The following is a 21,329-nucleotide window of genomic DNA, read 5'->3' on the forward strand; positions in this document are numbered from 1 at the left end:
TTGAGGATACCTGTCTGTCTAAATCTAAATTTAATTGCCGTCTGGATCAGAGCAGTGCGGTGCTTCGATCCGAGATGTCTCTTCGTGTGTTATTAGTTTTGATTTTTGGTAAGTTACCCTTGCATTTTTCTCTCCTATTCGAGATCTTAAAAATTTGATCCGAAATTCTTTTTTGGTACGCTAAGATTCGCTTATTGAGGAGGAAAACAGGACACGAAAATGGTCCAAAATCCTATAAACAGCGGTTGGAAAATAGGGGATCAAGACTAACAATTTGAGGAAAATTCACAACAGTATACGTTTTGATGTCTTTATTAATGTTAATCAGTATGATGGAATAAAAATATACAAATTAGTTGGGGGTTATTACGGGGAAAAGGTAAAATCGCTCTACAATGGAACCAGGAAAGAATGATGATAAATAATGATGTATAAATAATGATGATAATAGTGGTTAATTAATTGTAATATCTAATTTTTTTTAATTATAAATCGACGGTGAAACTACCAGACCACGTATCTCGATTTGCGTCGATGTAGACTTCCTGCCATACAAAATTTTTGAATTGAAAAACTGCTCAACGTCAATTTTTGGAAATCTCTGTGATTTTTCATTTCCGTTTGAAGAAAACTCGGCAAAAATTTTGAAGAATGATAGTTATTTATTCTCCTTCAAGAGAATGAATGGAGGGGGAGGGGAGATTTCCAAACACCGCAAATGCAATATGTGATTTGGTAGTTTTACCGCCTATGTGCTGCCCGCAAATGCGATCTAATGGTGATGAATTGATAAAAAAGAAATTTAGAAATAATGAAACACGAAGCAAGGTCAGAATTGTGAGAAACACTTTTTTTCCTACGTTTACCATAGCTGCTCGTATGTACTTTATCAATTACATGCGCGCGTAGTAAGTCAGTTTCTTCAGTTGGGTACAGATCGGATACAGAACTAAACGAATTGCATAGTGAAGCGTGGAGTATCACGGGTAAATGAAGGCGCTCCCACCCGGTGCCATGATTTTAAAGCCTTTTATCAAAAAAAGAATGAATTGGAAGCGGAGATTTCTAAAAGTCGTAATCGCGATTCGTGATCTTCAATTATTTACAGTCAATTTATTACTAGTTATCCATGTCCTCTGACTTTTTTACTTGAAAAAGTGCAATTTAAACATTTAGAGCGGCACCAACGAGCAACATTGCATCTCAACACCAATCGTGCGAATACAGTCGAACAAGATGGGGTGTAATTTAGATTAACTAAAATACATTTTGCAATTTAGGAACTAACGTTCCTGGCTCTTGTTATAAACAGTGTAGGTGCGATAAGTTTCCTTATGCAGATAGGTCATAGAGTACATAGAGTCGTAATGTAAGTGGGAGAGCTGGCGCCACTTTTAAGCATTTTCCATGTCCCGAATTCCGAGACTCCTGTGTGACGCCGGGTCACTTTTTCGATACATAATCGATTGTTTGCGATACACGGGTACCCGGCCATCCGATGACAACAGCAACAACAACAAAGGAGATAGGAATTACCACGTATTCCACACCGCCATTTTGGATCGAAAATGTATCGAAAAAGCGACCCGAACTCGGCGCACACCGGGCTCGGAATTCGTCGAGCAGAACATGGCGCCAGCTCTCCCACTTACATTACGACTCTATGTACTCTATGAGATAGGTGATTGTGTAGATAAGCTTGAAATTGTAGTTTCCAAATGCAAAATGTAATATAATAAAGTGGCCACGTTATACTTTTTTTCACCTTTAAAATATTGTGCCGCCCTTAAAAAGCGCGGCAAAGCGATCGATATTGACTCATTGTCAGTTTGTTTCTTCTGGCTAACAAATTTATCGAATGTCGAATGACGTAGTCACCAGATCAGCTTATCAAAGCGCTCAGGTTCCTAGCCAGTTTTTTCAATTTTCATAACTCATTTTTGCGATGATTAGAGGGTGCAATGTGGTAGTGCTCGCTTATGAGTGAATTTCTATTATAAAATGTAAAGAAATGAGTCCTCGTCCTCTGTTGACCCATCTGTATGACGACTTCTTCCAGCAAAAATAGCCACATCAGCTCACTATGGAAAATACACAGAAAAAATCTATCTGAGGCCGTTGCTTGACCGGTTAGGATGCCGAACAAACTCTACAGTGCCACCCAGCCGAGAGGTTACCGTGGAGAAACTCGCAAAATTGCGTCATGAAATGACCGAGAATAAAATCGACGCGTACATAGTACCTTATGCCGATGATCATCAGGTAAATGAATAAATATGTGCTCAGATTCACCTTTCAGCTAGGACTACGCACGAGTTGTAAGTATGATTTTTTTGGACTGCATTTTGCAACCCGAGTAATTCAAAGCAACGAAAATATTAAAGTAATTTTGCAAATGCAATTTAATGCAATGAAATTGCAATCTATTACAATACATTCCAAAACATACATCATTAGGTCTTCAATTAGCAATTAGGATATATTTCATACCTCAGTATATAAACAACGTTCGTATCATTGGTTTTACTATGCACATAAGTGTTTTTAAGGATGAGCTAGAAATTGTAGTTCCTAATTGCGAAATGAAGTCCATTTGGTCGATGAATGCTGATTTTATATGGTCTAGTAAAATGTGTTCCGTGAGTGAGAGAGGTAAGCAATTTGCAATGCAAAAAAATGCAGCTATAATTTCAATTTTATTGCGACGAATTTCAATATGAGGAGCCCCTCAATCAGTAAATAGACAGCATGCATAACACTCCATTACAAAACCTTCTGATTGCTCTTTATTGCGGCCTGTATACCACGCGTAAATAAGAAACCACAATTTCTGATTGTCTTTAGAAGTATAACTTAGATTTTAGAAATTTCCCTGTCAAGATAGGCGCTTCTGTAAATTAGCATAAATAATAGTTCCAAATTTAAATATTGCAAACTGCAGTCCATTTCAAAATATATGACGGAATCAGGCAAATTGTGCCTAAAGGTGGGATAATAAAAATCAGACTAGGTACTATACCGCAGCTCATAGGGTTTGATTCTGCATCATTTATAGCGCAAAGAATACAAAAATGTATTATTTGGTAGGAATTCAAAATTTGAGGACAGAAAATGGGAAATTCGAAGGAAACGCTTCCAAAGTTGAGCGCTTCGGTAGTTAATAAAGTCTCTTAGAATGATTTTCTATTATCAGATTTGGTTAATTCTGAATCTCTAATGCGACTTGAAAACTTTTCACAAATACAGAATGAATTTGTGGCTTTGGCTGACCGTCGGCTCCAGTACATCAGCGGATTCTCTGGAAGCGCCGGCAAAGCGATCATAACCGCCGACAAAGCTGCCCTTCAGACAGACGTGCGCTACTTCGAGCAGGCCGACCAACAGTTGGACTGTCAATGGACACTCATTACCGAACAGGGTTGGATGGCCGTAAGTTTCTCAACCCCTCATTTCCTCCCTGGTAAAAATTTGCGATAAGAGCTGCGTTTCAAAATACCATAGGAATTCTTATAGCCGGCTAAAGAAGGCTACAGAAAATCATATAGCTGGCTGTAGAATGCGGCGAAAATCATACGGCCAGGCTATACAAAGCGATAAAGAATTATGCAGCCGGGCTATAGTTCCTATAGCCGGGCTTTACACTTTATCGCCTGGCTGTTGCTTTTTCGCCATCGATTATAAAAGGCTATAAGAAATTGTGTAGAAATTCGTGTGCTTTGGAAATCATTAAGTTTGATACGGAACCACCTTAATATTTACAAAACACACGTTATATTTTCCTTTAATACATATTTTTTTTCATCAATTAATAAAACGAGGATAATCCATACAGGATGTGCAAAGATTTCAAAATCATGAGTTGAATAACGCTGACTCCGCCAGATTAAATATTAGAGCCTAACACAAAGCGGAGCGGCGACGAACCGGCGCCTACAAACCTAACAGGAATACTTCACGCATTGCGCAACGCGTGAGGTATCCCTATGTTAGGTTTGAAGGCGCCAATGCGCGTTTCGCGCTGGCTGCCCGCCTGCCGCACCGCAGCGTGCCACGGCGCTTGAAGCAACTATTTCACACCAGAGGTATTGCACAGTATCATACGAAACTGAAGGTTCTCTTATATTAGGAATGACAGGCATCCATCAAAAGTACGGAGCTTTCCTCGCAAAATAAATCAAGATACTACGGCCCAAAAAGAGAGCAGTAGTCCAAAAACTCACTAAGTCCTAGCATCTGTAATTAGTGACGTTCAGCATACACTTCATCGCCTGGCTGTGAGTTGCTTAATCGCCATCGGCTATAAAAGGCTATAATAAATTATAGTATAGATTGTATAGCCGGCTATAGAAGCTATTGGAAATTTTACAGCCAGCCGTAGGTCTATGGTATTTTGGAACGCAGATTCTACTGCCAATTTTTACCAGGGCTATTCTATTTAAAATGGTAAGCCCATAGGTAGCCCTAATGCCAAAAATCTCAACGCGAAAATCCTAACTCTGGGCGTGTCCACTACCCCATCCAAACCCTTCCTTCCTTTCCCCTTCCACTGCAACACCCCTACCTGCGCATTCTACGCCTACTTAATCTGCTATCAGCAGCTGTCACATGTACAGTCCCCAACTGTACAATTGGACGTATTTCTACCAAACGGAACTATGTGCATTGAGACATGAGCCCTGAGATTCATAAGAATATATGCGTAACAGGGCTCATGTCATTATGCAGATAGTTCCATTTGTCAGAAATACCTGAGTCCAATTGATATATTGTGTGAGCATGCCACTGTCGATGCCGATTTGATCACAACGAGTCACTGATGAAAGGGAAAAAGAAAAGCAACTATTTGCCCCTTTGGTAATTTCAGAGGAAACACAGATTTTCATTTAATATCCAGAATTCCACATTACGACCCGAGATTCTTAAAAAAGACAATCAGTTTTGTTACAATTTGATATTTTATGCGTAGATTGCAAAGTGGCTATTGGAAGAGCTGGGGGAAGGTACAACTGTTGGTGCGGATCCAGCAAAGATTCCGGCACTGTCTTGGATTCAAATGGGAAAATTTTTTGGTAAGTTTATCTTCTGGAGCAAAGTAATGACAGTTCTTTTAACTGCTATTTCAATTTAAAAAATTGTATATAAAGAAAAAACTCGTTTGTAAAAGTTCATTTATTTCGGGAAATTTGATATTTATATTCTTGAATGTATCTCGTAATATTATTATATAATTATTACATATTCGCGTCTTTCACATGCAACAAAAAGATGAGCGAAATGAGTGACAAAAGTTTCCTGATCTCCGATTCAAGTTAGTACTCGAGGTATATAAGATGGCAAAAGTTTTTGTAAAGTAAGTTTCCTCTTCTCTTGTGGAATGTCACACGGTAAGATGTGGGAGCTTTTGTTAAAAACCCTAATCTGATCATCAATCTGTTACATTTTTCAGCGCAAAATAAGATGACCCTGAAGGTCATGACCTACAATTTTGTTGACAAAATTTGGACACATCGGCCATTTTACTCGAACTCTTTGGTGGGTTTCCATCCAGTTCAATACGCTGGTAAGTTTACAGATTTGACTTAAAAAATTGCAACTCACGCTTCTCATCCAAATTGTAACATTTGTTCCTGCTATTGTGCGATACCATTGTCCATTGTATGTATTAATGAACGATATGGGGCATTATCAAACAAACGTGACTAACTCAAATCTTCATCATCAATTTTAGAACTCTTGCTTTCAATTTAAATGCTTTTAATGCATGGGTAGTTTTTCCTTTTTTTTCTACCCTGGTAAAAATTGGCAGTGGGATCTGTGTTCCAAAATACCATAGACCTACAGCCGGCTGTAAGATTTCCAATAGCTATAGCCGGCAACACAATTTCTTATAGCCTTTCATAGCCGATGGCGATTAAGCAACAGCCTGGCGATAAAGTGTATGCTAAACGTTACTAATTACGGATGCTAGGACTTAGTGAGTTTTTGGACTACCGCTCTCTTTTTGGGCCGCAGTATCTTGATTTAATATGCGAGGATAAGCTCCGTTCTTTTGAAGGATGCCTGACATTCCTAAGATGTTGGAGCGCCTTCAATTTCGTATGATACTGTGCAATACCTCTGGTGTGAAATAGTTGCTTCAAGCGCCGCGGTGCGCTGCGGCGCGGCGCGGCGGGCGGGCAGCCAGCGCTGAACGCGCATTGGCGCCTGCAAACCTAATAGGGATACTTCACGCATTGCGCAATGCGTGAAGTATCCCTGTTGGGTTTGTAGGCGCCGTTGCGCCGCCGCTCCGCTTTGTGTTAAGCTCTTATATTTAATCTCGCGGAGTCAGCGTTTTTCAACTCATGACTGTGAAATGTTTGCACACTCTGTATGGATTATTCTCACTTTAATTGATGAAAAAAAATATGTAGTAAAGGAAAATATAATGTACGTTTTGTAAATATTAAGGTGATTCCGTACAAACTTAAGGATTTACAAAGCACAATAATTCCTACTCAATTTCTTATAGCCTTTTACAGCCGATGGCGAAAAAGCAACAGCCAGGCGATAAAGTGTAAATGCCCGGCGATATAGGAACTATAGCCCGGCTGTATAATTTTTAATCGCTTCGTGTAGCCCGGCCGTATGATTTTTTCCACTTTCTACAGCCAGCTATATGATTTTCTATCGCCCTCTTCAGTCGGCTACAAGAACTCCAATGGTATTTTGGAACGCAGCTCCTATCGCCAATTTTTACCAGGGTAATTAAGTAAAATTACAAAAATTGCCAAATGAGAATTGAAATAATATACGGAACAAAGTTATGAATTCTCCCATTTAAAGAATTTAGCGAAATGTTCAATTTTTCATAGTTCATTCTGAAGAGCTACACGGTCGATTTTCAGGATTTGTTTTGCTATATCGAGGGTATAGTCCCTGGATGAGCCAGTTCAATTAGATTAACTCACGGGGACCGGTGAAACGCCCTCTGGAAGTTGAGCAGCGTAGCAGCCGGGGGGTGTACCCCCTAGTTTTTAAATATGCCCATTGAGTGGTGCGTAAAATGCTTAATATTTTAAAGGAGAACGATGGCAAAGTAAAGTGCGGCGTTTGCGAGATTGGATGAAAAACGAGTCGTTGGACTTGCACGTAGTGACAGCCTTGGATGACATCGCCTGGCTTCTGAATTTAAGGGGTCGCGACCTGCCGACCACCCCCGTTTTCCACTCTTACGTCGTCATCGACTTATACTCAGCCTACATGTATTTGCCGAGACCTAAAATCACACCCATTCTCAAGAGCTATCTCTTCGATCCGCCGGAACAAGTCAAGTGAGTTGTCCATAATAATACGGGGGTCAAAATAATAATCGGGGTTTGATGGTTTTATCTTAGGGATAATCAAATGATAATGTGATCTTGCCGATATTTCTTTATTTGAGGTTATGGTAAAGAATAGATTAGGTAAGAAAGGTGTCCGTTGCCTTGCATGTTTTTCGATCCTTTTTCTCAATCTTTAAATGGCAGACCAGTTGAAAAAAAACACACCACGCCACTGTTGGTGACTGACGTCATCCATCGCGCAATAATGTAAGCCACGGTTTCCTTTGCCTTGGATTGAGCCAAACCTAGGGGAAATCTCGGTAATTCCCCGTAAAATTCACAATTTATGGAGAACAATTTGGCAGCGTCCTCATTTTTCAGACGGCATCCTTTCTTAGCACAGCAGTATACATGAATAGTGATAATCCGACGGAGTTCGACTCCTATAATCGAGAATAAACACCTGGGTCCTATAATTTATTTTCTAAGATGTAAAAGTTTTCTTCTCATTAGGAGCAATCATTAGAGCTATTATTAAAATTATCACTTTCCTTAACAAGGATAAAAAATTAATCAATGAATAATTTTCCTAATCGCCGCACTTCATTTCCAAAGAAAGGAAATCGATCAAGATACCCTTTGTTAGTCTCGCCAACAATGTACGCACAGTCAACGATGATAAAAACACCTGCATGCAACTATTCGTGCTCTATGGATGTCCGGGTTGTATACGAAAAAGATGAAGGCGCTCCGGGATTTGTGTTCTCACTCATGCAATAGTGATACGCGAAGTGTGCCTTAAAGATCAATAGGTAAGAGAAATGATTTTTCTTGGGAAACTTTATATCAGTATCCCAGAGCAAATAAGTACCTAACTCTCATCTTTGAAAAATCGAGTTAGTGCAGTTTTGGAGATCTCTAATAACGGTTCCGTTTGGTAAATCTATATTACACATCGGTTATGAGATAAAAAATTTCAAGAATTGCTATTTATATTGAAGTCAATAGGGCCGACGCATGGTTATTCCCTGATGTCTCGGAATTACTAAACAGGTGGGAGGTCGGTAGGTACCTTTTGACTATAAGGTACTGAAATATTTTTGCAAGAGTTTAAACTTTGATTAAAATATTTTTCGTTAAATGGGGCGTTAGTTTAAAATCTCTTTGTATGATATTTTTCGTATGGATCCAGTCCATAATGATAAAAGCCGATGTTCCCTTAATTTCAGTATCAAACCGTTCGAAGAATTTTGGCCTGACCTGGCGAATTTTGGTAAGAATGCCGTGAATGTATCTCTTCCAGACGATTCCAGTTTTCTCATTGCTGCCTGGGTAAGCTCTTTTAAGGCTGATTGTTATTAAACTGTACTGCTACTAAACTGATTGCTGGCTACTAAACCTTCTGGATATCATAACCCTGGTAAAAATTGGCAGTAGAATCTATGTTCCAAAATACCATAGACCTACACCCGGCTGTAAGATTTCCAATAGTTTCTATAGCCGGCAACACAATTTCTTATAGCCATTTATAGCCGATGGCGATTAAGCAACAGCCTGGCAATAAAGTGTAGGTATACTAAGCGTTACTAATTACGGATGCTAGGACTTAGTGAGTTTTTGGACGACCGTTCTCTTTTTGGGCCGCAGTATCTTGATTTAATTTGCGAGGAAAGCTCCGTTCTTTTGAAGGATGCTTGACATTCCTAATATGTTGGAGCGCTTTCAATTTCGTATGATACTGTGCAATACCTCTGGTGTGAAATAGTTGCTTCAAGCGCCGCGGTACGCTGCGGCGCGGCGCGGCGGGCGGGCAGCCAGCGCTGAACGCGCATTGGCGCCTGCAAACCTAATAGGGATACTTCACGCATTGCGCAATGCGTGAAGTATCCCTGTTAGGTTTGTAGGCGCCGGTGCGCCGCCGCTCCGCTTTGTGTTAGGCTCTAATATTTAATCTCGCGGAGTCAGCGTTTTTCAACTCATGACTTTGAAATCTTGGCACACTCTGTATGGATTATTCTCATTTTAATTGATAAAAAAAAATATGTAGTAAAGGAAAATATAATGTGCGTTTTGTAAATATTGAGTTGATTCCGTACAAACTTAAGGATTTACAAAGCACAAGAATTTCTACTCAATTTCTTATAGCCTTTCATAGCCGATCGCGAAAAAGCAACAGCCAGGCGATAAAGTGTAAAGCCCGGCGGTAGGAACTATAGTCCGGCTGTATAATTTTTTATCGCTTCGTGTAGCCCGGCCGTATGATTTTTTCCACTTTCTACAGCCAGCTATATGATTTTCTATCGCCCTTTTCAGTCGGCTATAAGAACTCCTATGGTATTTTGAAACGCAGCTCCTATCGCCAAATTTTACCAGGGAAGTAGATAAACAGTCTTATTACAATAATTTATCATCTCTTGGTTCTATTCATTTCAGTCTCATTAGTTGGATCTAAACTATTTTTTCAATAATATTGACGAAAAAAATTAATAAACGATATTCAACAGTAAAAACACGATTCTGATACATGACAGGCCGATCTGTTGCCGGAAAGGCTAGCATAAGACGAATAAAGCAATGGTTAATGCCTAACCATTTCTAACTGTTTCCAGATACCACCCAACAAGCGGCGTTTTTCATTATCCCCGATTGTGAACATGAAAGCTTACAAGAATTCTGTGGAAGCCGAGGGCATGAAGAACGCGCATATATATGATGGCGTGGCTCTTTGTCAATGTCTAAGCTTGATTGAACGAGGGGTAAGATTTGACAACTCTAATTTCAGATTTTTCTCACATTGTTGCGAAGAATTATGATCTTGTTTGGATCGAGTTTAACAGCAAGGAACCAATTTTTTTATGAAGGCGGAGGGTGCGCTCGTTAGTTGCTCGGAAGAACTCCGTAAGAATCACTGTTCTGCTGCAGTTGCGTGGCGTGCTTTGCGATACATCGATTGATCTGTCGTTTAAACCTATGGAAAATGATCGACTAACAGGGTGGTCGCAACAAACACCTTTATAATCGATTCTTTACCATAGCTTCAAATTGGGGAATATCTACAATCAATCATTCACGTCTCGCGACTGTTCGTTGGTTCCTACCTCGCTGAGGAATAGGTAACGCCATCAGTGGCGTGGCGTGCTTTGCGATCTATCGATATTTCCCCATTTGAAGCTGTGATAAATAATCGATAATTAAGGTGTTCGCTGCGAACACCCTATTTATCGATATTTCTCCATAGGTTTAAATGACCGATCAATCGATACATCGCAAAGCACGCCACGCCACTGAACGCCATTTGAGGATCCTGACTCAGCCTTTCTCCTAATCAAATATTACTTTTTAAGAAAAGTTTGGAATATATTTCCTTTAGATTATATACATTAAACTGCGCAGAAAATTCTCTGAAACTTTAGAAAAAGAGAGCTTTCAAGTTTTCCACTAAACTCGTATTTAATCGGAGGGTAGACAACGCTCGAGTGTTCGTGCGGCTTTCTCCATCAACGCTGTAGTATTGATATCCGACCCACGGGTTGGGGGCGTTACCTAGTGGGCGCGTCAGCAGGTGGCGGATAGCTGGATTCCCTATGTAGGTAGTGCCGTCGTGTAATACTTGTGTAGGGTAGCCTTGAATATATTGAATAAAAGGTCGCGGACCAAACGCTCCAAGCCCCAAATACCCAGCGAGTTAAGCGACCCGTGCGTTGGGAGTATGGCACCAGGGGCAAATGGTGCCTTAACGGAGCCCTGGGATACCGGGCGACCTCCCAGCGTATGTAGCCTTACCCTGGTAAGAGGCTCTGCTAGGGTGGACCACACCACTTCCTCACATCTCGTGGGACTCATATGGATAAAATTCACTCTGAAACACCACAAAACCAGAACATCTCAGGGGAGAGTCGACCAGACTCAGACCTAGAGATGGTACTTCAGGGGAATGAGGAGAAGCAACACACTGCTACATCCTCAGAACTCCGCACAGGCGGGGGGCATGAAAATGCCGCACTGCAAGAATCCGAGGTGATGGAAGTCTCCTCTGAGACGGAGGAGAGGCTTTTGGGAGAACCGAAAGACTCAGCAACCTCAGAGGAAACTACCGGGGTGGCGGAAGCCAGAACCGGAGAGACCGAGCCAAAGGACAAAACGAAGAAGAGGAAACTTTCTGGAGCCCAAATTAAAAAGCGAAGAAGGGAAAGAAAACTGAGGGAGGAGCAGGAGAAGGCAGCGGAGGGGAAGTCAGCAATGACAACCAACCCGCAGACTTCAGCCGGCACCCCCACAGCTACCACCGGGGAGCAGGAAAAGGGAAAACCCCCCTCTAAACCTGCAAACTCGAATAAGAAATCTGGAGCGGCAAAGCGGAAACAGAAAAAAGCTGGTTCCTCGCAGCCGCAAACAGATAGGTTAAGGGAGCTGCAGCTGAAAGGCCAAACCTCCAAGAGAGGGAGATCGGACAGCAGCACACCGGACTCCGCCAAGAACACTGTGCCAAACAAACGCTGGAAAGACCAACCAGGACCTTCGTTCTCTGGCGTAGTCACCAGCATTAAAATGGCAGTGGTACCGAAGGACTATCCAAAGAGCAGGCTCAGCGAAAAAGAAATGGAGCTGGTACAGCAGGCTCTTCTAGCAAGGATAGAACCAGACTCAGAAAGTAAGCCACAATTTCAGGGAACCAAATTCGAGCAGGGAACACTGATGCTGTACTGCAGAAACTTGGTTACCAAAATTTGGCTGCAGGATAAGACGGCTACTCTGGTACCCTGGGAAGGGGCAGAGCTGAAGGCGGTCCTTGCAAAGGACCTCATCGTAAGCTGCAGGGTCATCTTCGAAGCACCAGCAGAGTTATAGAAGGCAAAGCCGTCCGAGATCTTGGAAAAGATCGAGGGACAGAACGGTGGACTTCTTACCAAAGACTGGAAAGTTATACACTCAAAGGAGACCACGAAAGGTCAAACTTTGGTGTGCGTAGTGGACATGGCTTCGTTGGCAGTCCTGGAGGCGAGGAAGATGGTTATCTACATCGGATTCAACTCAGTGAGGCTAACGAACTTGGACAAAAAGAAAGCAGGGCATGAAGATCGTGCAGATCAATCTGCATAAAAGCAAGGCTGCGACAGCAAACCTTGTGAAAAACTTCCTCACTAAGAAACTGGACATTGCACTCATCCAGGAACCCTGGACCATCAAAGGGAAACCTGCAGGATTCGGTGGGGCTGGCGCTGACTTAGTCTATGACTTGTCAGGGGAAAACAGACCCAGAACCTGCATATTAGTGAGGAAGGGAATAAACTCTATGCCGCTAAGAAACCTCATAACTGCAGATCTAACAGCGGTGAAGGTGAATGTAAAAAGAGAAGGGGAGGACAGGGCGAGGGAGTTTATACTTGCATCGTCCTACCTCCCCTACGAATTAGAACCACCAACAGCGGAACTTCAGAGGCTGGTAGACTATGCAACGAGAGGGAGGAGCAGACTGATCGTAGGAACAGACGCAAACTCCCACCACGTCGCATGGGGCAGCACAGACACAAATGGTAGAGGTAACCAACTACTTGAATTTATAAGCAGTTTTAATTTAAACGTTTTGAATTTAGGTAACGAACCAACCTTTGTGACTAGAAACAGGAGTGAGGTCATAGACATCACAATTGCATCTAGCAACGCAGAGGATTGGGTAAAAGACTGGAGGGTGGCTAAGGAGCTGGTCTCCTTGTCAGACCACCGGTATATCACCTTCAAGCTGAATGTAGAGGCCAAAAGCACATACTTCTACAGGAATCCTAGACGTACTGACTGGGACCTTTATCGAAAAGAGCTCGTCAGGAGACTAGGAGAAGTAGAATTGAGGTACGGCAACATTCAGGAGCTAAATGCAGCAGCCCTCGCCTTAGAGGGGGTCATCACATCAGCATATCACAACAGCTGTCCAGAGATCAAGAGAAGGGAACCAACACTGGAATGGTGGAGCCCTAAATTGGGCGAACTAAGACAGGAAACGAGGAAACTCTGGAATAAAGCGAGAAGAGATGGAAGTTGGGACGAATACTACACATCACTAAACGCTTACAACAGAGAGTTAAGAAGGGCGAAAAAAGAGTCCTGGCGGAAGTTCTGCGAAGAGATAGATACATACTCAGACGGAGCTAAACTCATGAGACTCTTAGCAAAAGACCCAGCGTTTAAAGGAGGCAACCTTATGAAACCAGATGGATCGCTAACGGAGACGGAGGCGGAAACACTGGAGGTGCTCCTGCAAACACACTTCCCCGAATGCGAACCGTTACAGGACGAAAACTCGAATGAGGCCAGGGAGACGCAGACCTTCGTAAGGAGGACGGGCAGACTGGACTGGCACGAGGCGAGGGAAACTGTCACGGTCAACAGACTAAAGTGGGCGGTGAAATCTTTCAAACCATACAAGGCACCTGGACCTGACGGAATACTGCCAGCACTATTACAACAGGGAGCTGAAATATTGCAACCTGCGCTTATCAGGATCCTAAGAGCCAGCCTTGCATTTGGTTACATACCTCAAGGGTGGAGGGAGGTCAGAGTGGTCTTTCTGCCCAAGCATGGCCGGAAGAACTTCGACCAGGCCAAGGCATATAGGCCTATCTGTCTTTCTTCATTCATAACTAAAACACTGGAAAGGCTAGTTGACAGAAGGATGTGTGAGGGGCTACTGAGGGTAGCACCATTGCACAGCCACCAACATGCCTACCAGATTGGGAAGTCCACGGAGACAGCACTGAATTCCCTTGTTGAGCAAATCGAACGAGCTATGAAGAGCAAGGAAGTAGCATTAGCTGTTTTTCTCGACATCGAAGGAGCGTTCGACAACACATCCATTGATGCGATATTAAACTCTGCCAGGACAAAAGGGCTGAACAACACCACATACAGATGGGTAGAGGCCCTCCTTAGAGGTCGTCATGTAAATGCAGACTTGTTTGGAGAATCGAGAAGGGTTCGCGCAACCAGGGGCTGCCCCCAAGGGGGAGTCATCTCTCCCAAATTGTGGAACCTGGTAGCAGATGAACTTCTGGTTCGTCTAAATGAGGCTGGATACTATGCGCAAGCATATGCAGATGACTTCGTTATACTGATAAGAGGAAAACACTGCAACGACCTCTCAGACCTAATGAGCGGAGCTCTCAGGATCGTGGAGGAGTGGTGCAGAGATAAGAACCTCAGGGTGAATCCTACGAAGACGACATTGGTCCCATTCACAAGGAAATACAACCTAGGTAACATCCAAGCTCCAAGCATTTTTGGAAGTGAAATTAAGGTGGCTGACACAGTCAAATATCTAGGTGTCTACCTAGATAAAAGAATGAACTGGAACCAGCACCTAGAGCACATCATAAACCGAGCAAAAAGGGCCATGAATTTGGCCAGAAGGTCGGTTGGCAAGAGGTGGGGGCTGAAACCGGCGATAACCAAATGGGTCTATACGTCGATAGTAAGACCCATCATAACATATGCAGCATGCATATGGTGGGAAAAAACGGAGCAAAAGGGAGCTCGGAACAAGCTGGACTCGCTGCAAAGACTGGCATGCTTGTACACGACAGGAGCAGTGAGAACAACTCCAACAGCGGCAATGGAGGTGATGCTAGGCCTGCCACCCCTGCACCTAGCAGTGAAGGGGGAGGCAGTAGCAGGAGCCTTTAGGCTGAAAACCAACAGCTTAGATGGCAAACTGCGGCCAAGACACCAGTCACTCTGTGAGAGTCCAAGCTTCCCTCCGGCTTTACACATGGTCTCTGATCAAATGAAAACAACGTACAACTTCGACATTCCATACAGGCTCCGCATCAGCGAAGGCGAGGGGAACCAGAAAATGGTAGACGATGCCCTGGCTGCCTCGGAAGTTAGCTACTTCACTGACGGATCTAAGTCAGGAGATAAGACAGGAGCAGCGGTGTACGGAAACAAAAACTGCAAACTGAAGGCGAGTCTCGGCAGGAGCACCACGGTGAACCAGGCGGAGCTATACGCCATAATGATGGCAGCGAATAACGCTATAGACAAAGGCTGGAGAGACAAAAGGATCACCTTTTTCTCGGACAGCCAAGCAACTCTAAAAGCGGTATCAAACTTCAAGGTCAATTCAAAATTGACCATGGAGGGCATACAGAGGCTCACAAGACTGGCCAACGACAACCACGTCACATTGGTGTGGGTTCGTGGGCACACAGGTGTGAGGGGGAACGAAACTGCTGACCGCTTAGCTAAGGAGGCATCAGAGGAAAATTACATCGGACCAGAACCAGTGTTTGGACTGACCAAAAAAGGATTCAGAACAACAGTGAGGGACTGGGTGATGGAAGAGGCGAACAAAGAGTGGCAGAATGCCGAAGGCATGAGACATTCCAAGCAAATGCTGGAAGGCTACTCAAGGAAAATGACTGCAAACCTGTTGCATCGTAGCAGGGAGCAGCTAGGTATACTGTCGGGATTACTGACAGGACACAATCTCCTGCGGAAACACATGCACAGGATGGGTATCTTCAAGGATGAACCAAAGTGTAGGCTGTGTGAGGTAGAAGAGGAAACTGCAGAGCATATCATCTTCGACTGTGAAGCTCTGGAAAAGAAAAGACAGGACATCCGAGGAGATAACTCCTGGGATGACTGTCTAGCACCTGAGTTAGTTGCGGGCACTCTCCTCCAACTTGTTGAAGGGGAGGGCTTCTGGGACTAACCAGGAACCAACAACTGGGCACAATAGATCGAGAGGTCGCAGTGCATGGGGCAACCCACCAGAAAAAGGAAAAAAAAAAAAAAAAAAATTGATATCCGAGCGTAAGATTGTTATCGGTAATAACGCCTTGACGCAACTATTCATGCTCTATGGATATCCATGTTGCATGCTAAAAATTGAAGGCGCGCCGGTTATTCTCGTCCATGAAGCAGTTTTCGCAGCGACGCGGTGTCACGATTCGGTCTGGCTGTTGGGTATAATATCCTAATACGTGAAAATGGTGCGAAAAAACCCTTTCCTGTCCTGTCGTCTTAGTTTTTTTCAGAGAATTTCATCTTGACACTTATTCGCTACGGTGTGTCACACGCTGTTGCGGACATGCAGTTTTGATTACATAATTAATTAAATAATTAAACGCAGGTTGCAGCAGGAGAATATTGGGATGAACTGAAAGTGGCGGCCACTTTGGAGGTCCTGCGGAACGAGCAGCCTCTAGCCCAAGGGATAAGTTTTGATAGCATCGTTGCGTTCGGCGAACATTCATCTATGGCCCACTTTATGCCGTCCTTGAAAACGAACAAACAAATTGATAACTCTTCCCTTCTTATGATCGACTCTGGAGGACAATACTTGGGTATGAAATTTTTTTAAGTCACAGGGCTAAAGTTTAAAGAAAAGTATTGAAAATAAGGCAAATTGCCAAGTAAAAGTACAGACTAACGTTACAAAAAAGTTTGTACCTACAGATCATGAATTCCAAAAATTCTATATCACAATCAACTATTAGAAAACTATAAATTTCAATTTTATATAAAAAAAAGAGGTAGGTACATTGGATAATAATTAATTCAGCTATAGTTGTATTGATCAGGTGGCATTGCGCAATGTTCCAGACAATGTGCGGATTCTAATAATTTATGTGTCTAACTTAAAATTTCATATCTAGTTTGCGACGTTACAGACTTCCTGTCATACTTTCATTTTTTTAATGGAGAGCTTATCAACGTCAATCTTTAAAGACTTCCGTGATTTGTCTCCTCTGTGTGAAGCAAATTCTGAAAAAACTTTATGGAGTGATGTTCATTTGTTCTCCGTTAAAAAAAAATTAAACAGAAACAAATATTTTTAAATACCGCAAACCCCAAGTAGCATTTTTCAACGGAAAAATATCGATATTTTTCGATTAAGTTGCGATTTTTTTATGAGTTTTTGACGATAAAATCGATATGATCATCAACATCTGAGAAATTGTCCTCGATCTTGACGCAATTTTATCTCTACAAAATTATGTTCGATAAAATCGAAATTTTATACTCATTTATTACGATTTTTTGTTTGAAACTATTGCGCTTGATCGCCGTCTATAAAATTGCGATTTCGTCGCAAATTTATGTGATGAAATCGCAATTCATCGGAATTTTTTGTTTAGTAAAATTGCAATAAATCGACAAAATCGCGAAAAATTCTCCGATCAAATCGCAACTTATCGTGATCACTGCTACTTGGGTACTTAGTTTGGGAGTCTCAGCGTCGAATCACGACGTTTTTTTGACGTGGTTTTTGTTACAGACGGGACGACGGATGTCACGAGAACGATTCACTTGGGAACGCCGACGAGCGAGCAACGTGCCGTCTACACGGCCCTCCTGAAGGGATGCATCAACTTGGCCACCACCAAGTTCGCCCGCGGGATGAGGATCTGGGATCTGGAGATCATCGTCAAAGCACCTTTGCATGAACTTGGACTGGATTACAGCCACGGTACCACACACGGTATCGGCAGCTTCTTGAACGTCCACGAAAGTAAGTCCTCCTTCTCAAGAGGCACAGATCTTGTGCGTCATTTGGACTGCATTTTGCAATTTGGAACTATAAATTCTGGCTTATTTGAAAAAACACTTAGGTACGTGCATAGAGAAACTAATGGCACATACGTTGTTTTTAAACCGGAAAAGAATTTATAGTTCCAAATTGCAACAAGTTGGTTTTTGCAATCGCTAGCGATAGCAATATTCGTCATGGGAACTTTTGCTTCTGGGATATGAAAATTTTAAGGTACAGTTCGTTTGTAGTATCTTCAGAATTGAAGGGGCTATGTAATTTTGTGTCGACATCTCTTTTTTAACATTTTTAATTTTTTTTCTTTGCATACAAGAAAGCTGTTATTTACCAATTATTTATTTTCGTTGGATTATGTATGGTTTTTGGAAGTTAACGCATTTAACTTTCAGTTTCGTTTTTTCGGCGTAAAGTATGATATTTTTACTCTACGCATATGCCCGAATACGCATCATAACGACGGTGAAACTGCCAAACCACGTATCTCGTTTGCGGTGTTTAAAAATCTCCGCTCACATTTTATTTTTTTGAAGTAGACCAAATCAATATCATTCCTTGAAATTTTCACAGAATTTTCTCCGCACGAAGAGGAAAAATCACGGAAATTTTCAAGACTGGACGTTAAGTAGCTTTTCATTTAAAAAATAAAGTATGACAGGAAGTCTGCGACGTCGCAAACCGAGATACGTGGTTTGGTAGTTTCACCGTCGATAAGTGACCTATGTGCTTCCTAAGTTGCCATTTTTTTCATTCAAATAGATGTAACCGAAATGTTAGATGTGTACTACCTATACTACTTTCATGTCATTGCTTTATTTATTTATTTACTTTTTGCGTAGGTATAAATTGTTATTTTTTGCTGAATTTTGGAGAAAATATTGCTTTAAGAACGTGGAATGTAAATTAATTTTATTGAAAAAAGAAAATACCATCATTAATTTGGGCGAACAGAGAAAATATACATCAATATTTGGGTCAACATCTCCCTGATTATATAAAGGATGAATATATTAGTATTTCTGTATCAAAAAACTTAGCTTTTGTCTTCAGAGATACGATGATTCTAGTCCCAGTCAATTTGTTTTATTGAAAAAACAAAAAAACAAAAAATAAATTAAAAAAAAAAAAAAACAACTGAAATGTTAGACATACTATTTTCATGTCTTTCTATTTGTATCAATAGGTACTTTTTGCTTAACTTACGAACGTTGAATGCAAATTAACTTTATTGAAAAAAGAAAATAACGTCATTAATTTGGGGGAACATGTGGCTGATTATATGAAGGAGGTATATTCCAGTATTTTTGTTTAACATATTAACTCACGAGAAAATGTTCGTACATTTATCATCTACTATTAATTATTTTTTGATGATTAGTCTAAAACATTCAATACAATCATTAAAAAGTAGTTCCCATCGTCGGGTATCGAACTCACGATCGCCGGGTGCCCGCGTCTAATCACAAATACGAGGCGGCTTGGTCAACTAGGCTATGACGGATCCACGTGAGCGGGAGTAAAAATAGCATTTAAAAGACTCGGGCAATGGGCGGGACTTATCACAAGAGACCTTGACTGCTTTTGGGATGCGCATTGCTGTAGGAGCCATGGTTCGCACTGTTTTAATGCGTCTCGAGGTTCATCCCATTATGCATTCCGATCGCGGCAGTTGAGCTAAGGCAATATTTGCGTATCCATGAATTAAATCAATCAATCGAGCTCTGATTTTGACTTCTTTATCCGTAACGAGTCCTCCAGAACAATTTTCCACCTTGTTCGATGGTTATTATTTCTTTACTTCTATTTTTCAAATTTGAGGTGGGATAATGGCGGCTTCTCAAGAACACCGAGGTAGGCGATCTTTTGCACCAACGAACAGAAAACTGATGGCGAAAAATAACCAATCAGAACCTCCCAAAAAAAAGAATTTGCCTAAAAACGGAACTTCGTGGTTCTGCGCAGATTTACCAGTCAGACGCGACATCTCCAGGAGAAAAAAAACTCGCTGAAAGCGAATTTTAGCAATCAACACAACTTGACGTAGAGACATGATTGGCTAAAAAATACAACGGTTTTTGATACATCGGAAAATCAACCAAAAATCGGAGACTGGGCGAAACGCTCAAGGTCGCAGAGGTATAGGGAATCCCATAGCGAAAGCAACGGAACGATTCTAATATCATGGGGAACTCCGTTCCCATGACAAAATGCAGTCCATTTCACACCCGGCATGCTTCCAAGAGCAAGGACCCGAGGACTTCTTGCTCAGTGCGCGCGGGAAAGACCCGGCGCCTGCCAGCATGCCACTAATCGTGCTCAAAGGATACCCGTATTGCATACTCTAAAATTTGAAGGTGATTTGTCCTCCTGTCCTGCCATGACCCGCGTTGTGCTTTTCAAAGACGCTGGAGACGGGATTAGATTACGCCTCAATGCTGGTGATAAAGGAAGACATTATAATAAGGGAGACTACTCCAAAAAAAGAGCACACTGTGCATCTGTCGCTGCTGCGATTGTTGAGCTTTCAATACGTTTTTTGCCAGTCAGAGGCTTTTAATTGTATTTTTTTTTCTTTCCTTTTTTTTGCCTTCTAAAATAGTCTGATTTTATGAGGTGATTTTCCGGTGTATTCAGCGCATGGTTAATTGAAGTTTCATTGGAATAAAGCGAAGTTGTACGATCTTAGCGACACTGGATGAATACGTGTGCCCAAATGGTCCTTCATCTCGACGGTGAAACTGTAAAAATGCTTATCTCGGTTAGTGGTGTTATAAGATCTCCGTTCCTGGTTCATTTTGAAAGGGAGGCTATAACCAACAACACGGCTGACAAAAAAACAAAAAAAAAATTGAAAAGAAATGTTCATTGAATCTAATCCCAATTTTTGAGAAATATCGAATTTCAATGGTTCTCACAAGCACTGCGGGAGAAAGTATTAACGAGGACCATAGTGACTTTCATCGTATTAATCTCAAAAGTGCGTGACTACTCTTTGAGATGGACCACATCGCGGATGCACCTCAATACCTCCTAGGGAAATATCGTTACGCTCTGCCAACGATTATCCCACGTAGGTACCTATTCCTTTCTTGCTCACAGTCCAGCTGGGAGACTTAAGTCCTGTGGGTTATGAAGGAGACTTTAACGCAGAAACAGAAAATTAAGAGATTTTGTGTCACATCATTATAGGTGTTTTTCTCCTGGACACCCCCCCCCCCCTTCCTTCAGTCTTGTACTGATAATTATTAGAACTCAAAATTGTTGCCACCAATTGAAATTTTTTAACTTTCTGACCTTGTTTTCCCTGAAAAATAGAGTGGACCCAGCACTAAGTTACCACCTTCTTGTTTATCTATGGATTTGCATTACAGAACGTGCCCGGGGAAATTTGGCACGAGAAAACTGAATTCGGCATTCGTTTTTCAAAATACCCCTTTTTTCAACATTGCTGCCTACAGAGATGGCGGTCACTAACGAAA

At 41.9% G+C, this 21,329-nt stretch overlaps 1 protein-coding gene across 3 annotated transcripts in view; it reads left to right on the forward strand.

The window, feature by feature from the left end:
- LOC109031512 (uncharacterized) overlaps window positions 1–21,329 on the forward strand; it is a 27,689-nt gene continuing 6,360 nt past the window's right edge. For all 3 annotated transcript variants that reach the window (XM_019043065.2, XM_019043064.2, XM_072299828.1), the window contains exons 1-10: window positions 1–108; window positions 2,060–2,262; window positions 3,247–3,429; window positions 4,967–5,069; window positions 5,447–5,560; window positions 7,064–7,313; window positions 8,534–8,636; window positions 9,914–10,060; window positions 16,432–16,645; window positions 17,581–17,814. In XM_019043065.2, the coding sequence (XP_018898610.1) occupies window positions 75–108; window positions 2,060–2,262; window positions 3,247–3,429; window positions 4,967–5,069; window positions 5,447–5,560; window positions 7,064–7,313; window positions 8,534–8,636; window positions 9,914–10,060; window positions 16,432–16,645; window positions 17,581–17,814 (1,585 nt within the window). In that variant the 5' untranslated portion in view covers window positions 1–74. The remainder of the gene's footprint in view (window positions 109–2,059; window positions 2,263–3,246; window positions 3,430–4,966; window positions 5,070–5,446; window positions 5,561–7,063; window positions 7,314–8,533; window positions 8,637–9,913; window positions 10,061–16,431; window positions 16,646–17,580; window positions 17,815–21,329) is intronic.

This window comes from Bemisia tabaci, chromosome 4 (assembly GCF_918797505.1).
Source record: "Bemisia tabaci chromosome 4, PGI_BMITA_v3".
Lineage (NCBI taxonomy): Eukaryota > Metazoa > Arthropoda > Insecta > Hemiptera > Aleyrodidae > Bemisia > Bemisia tabaci.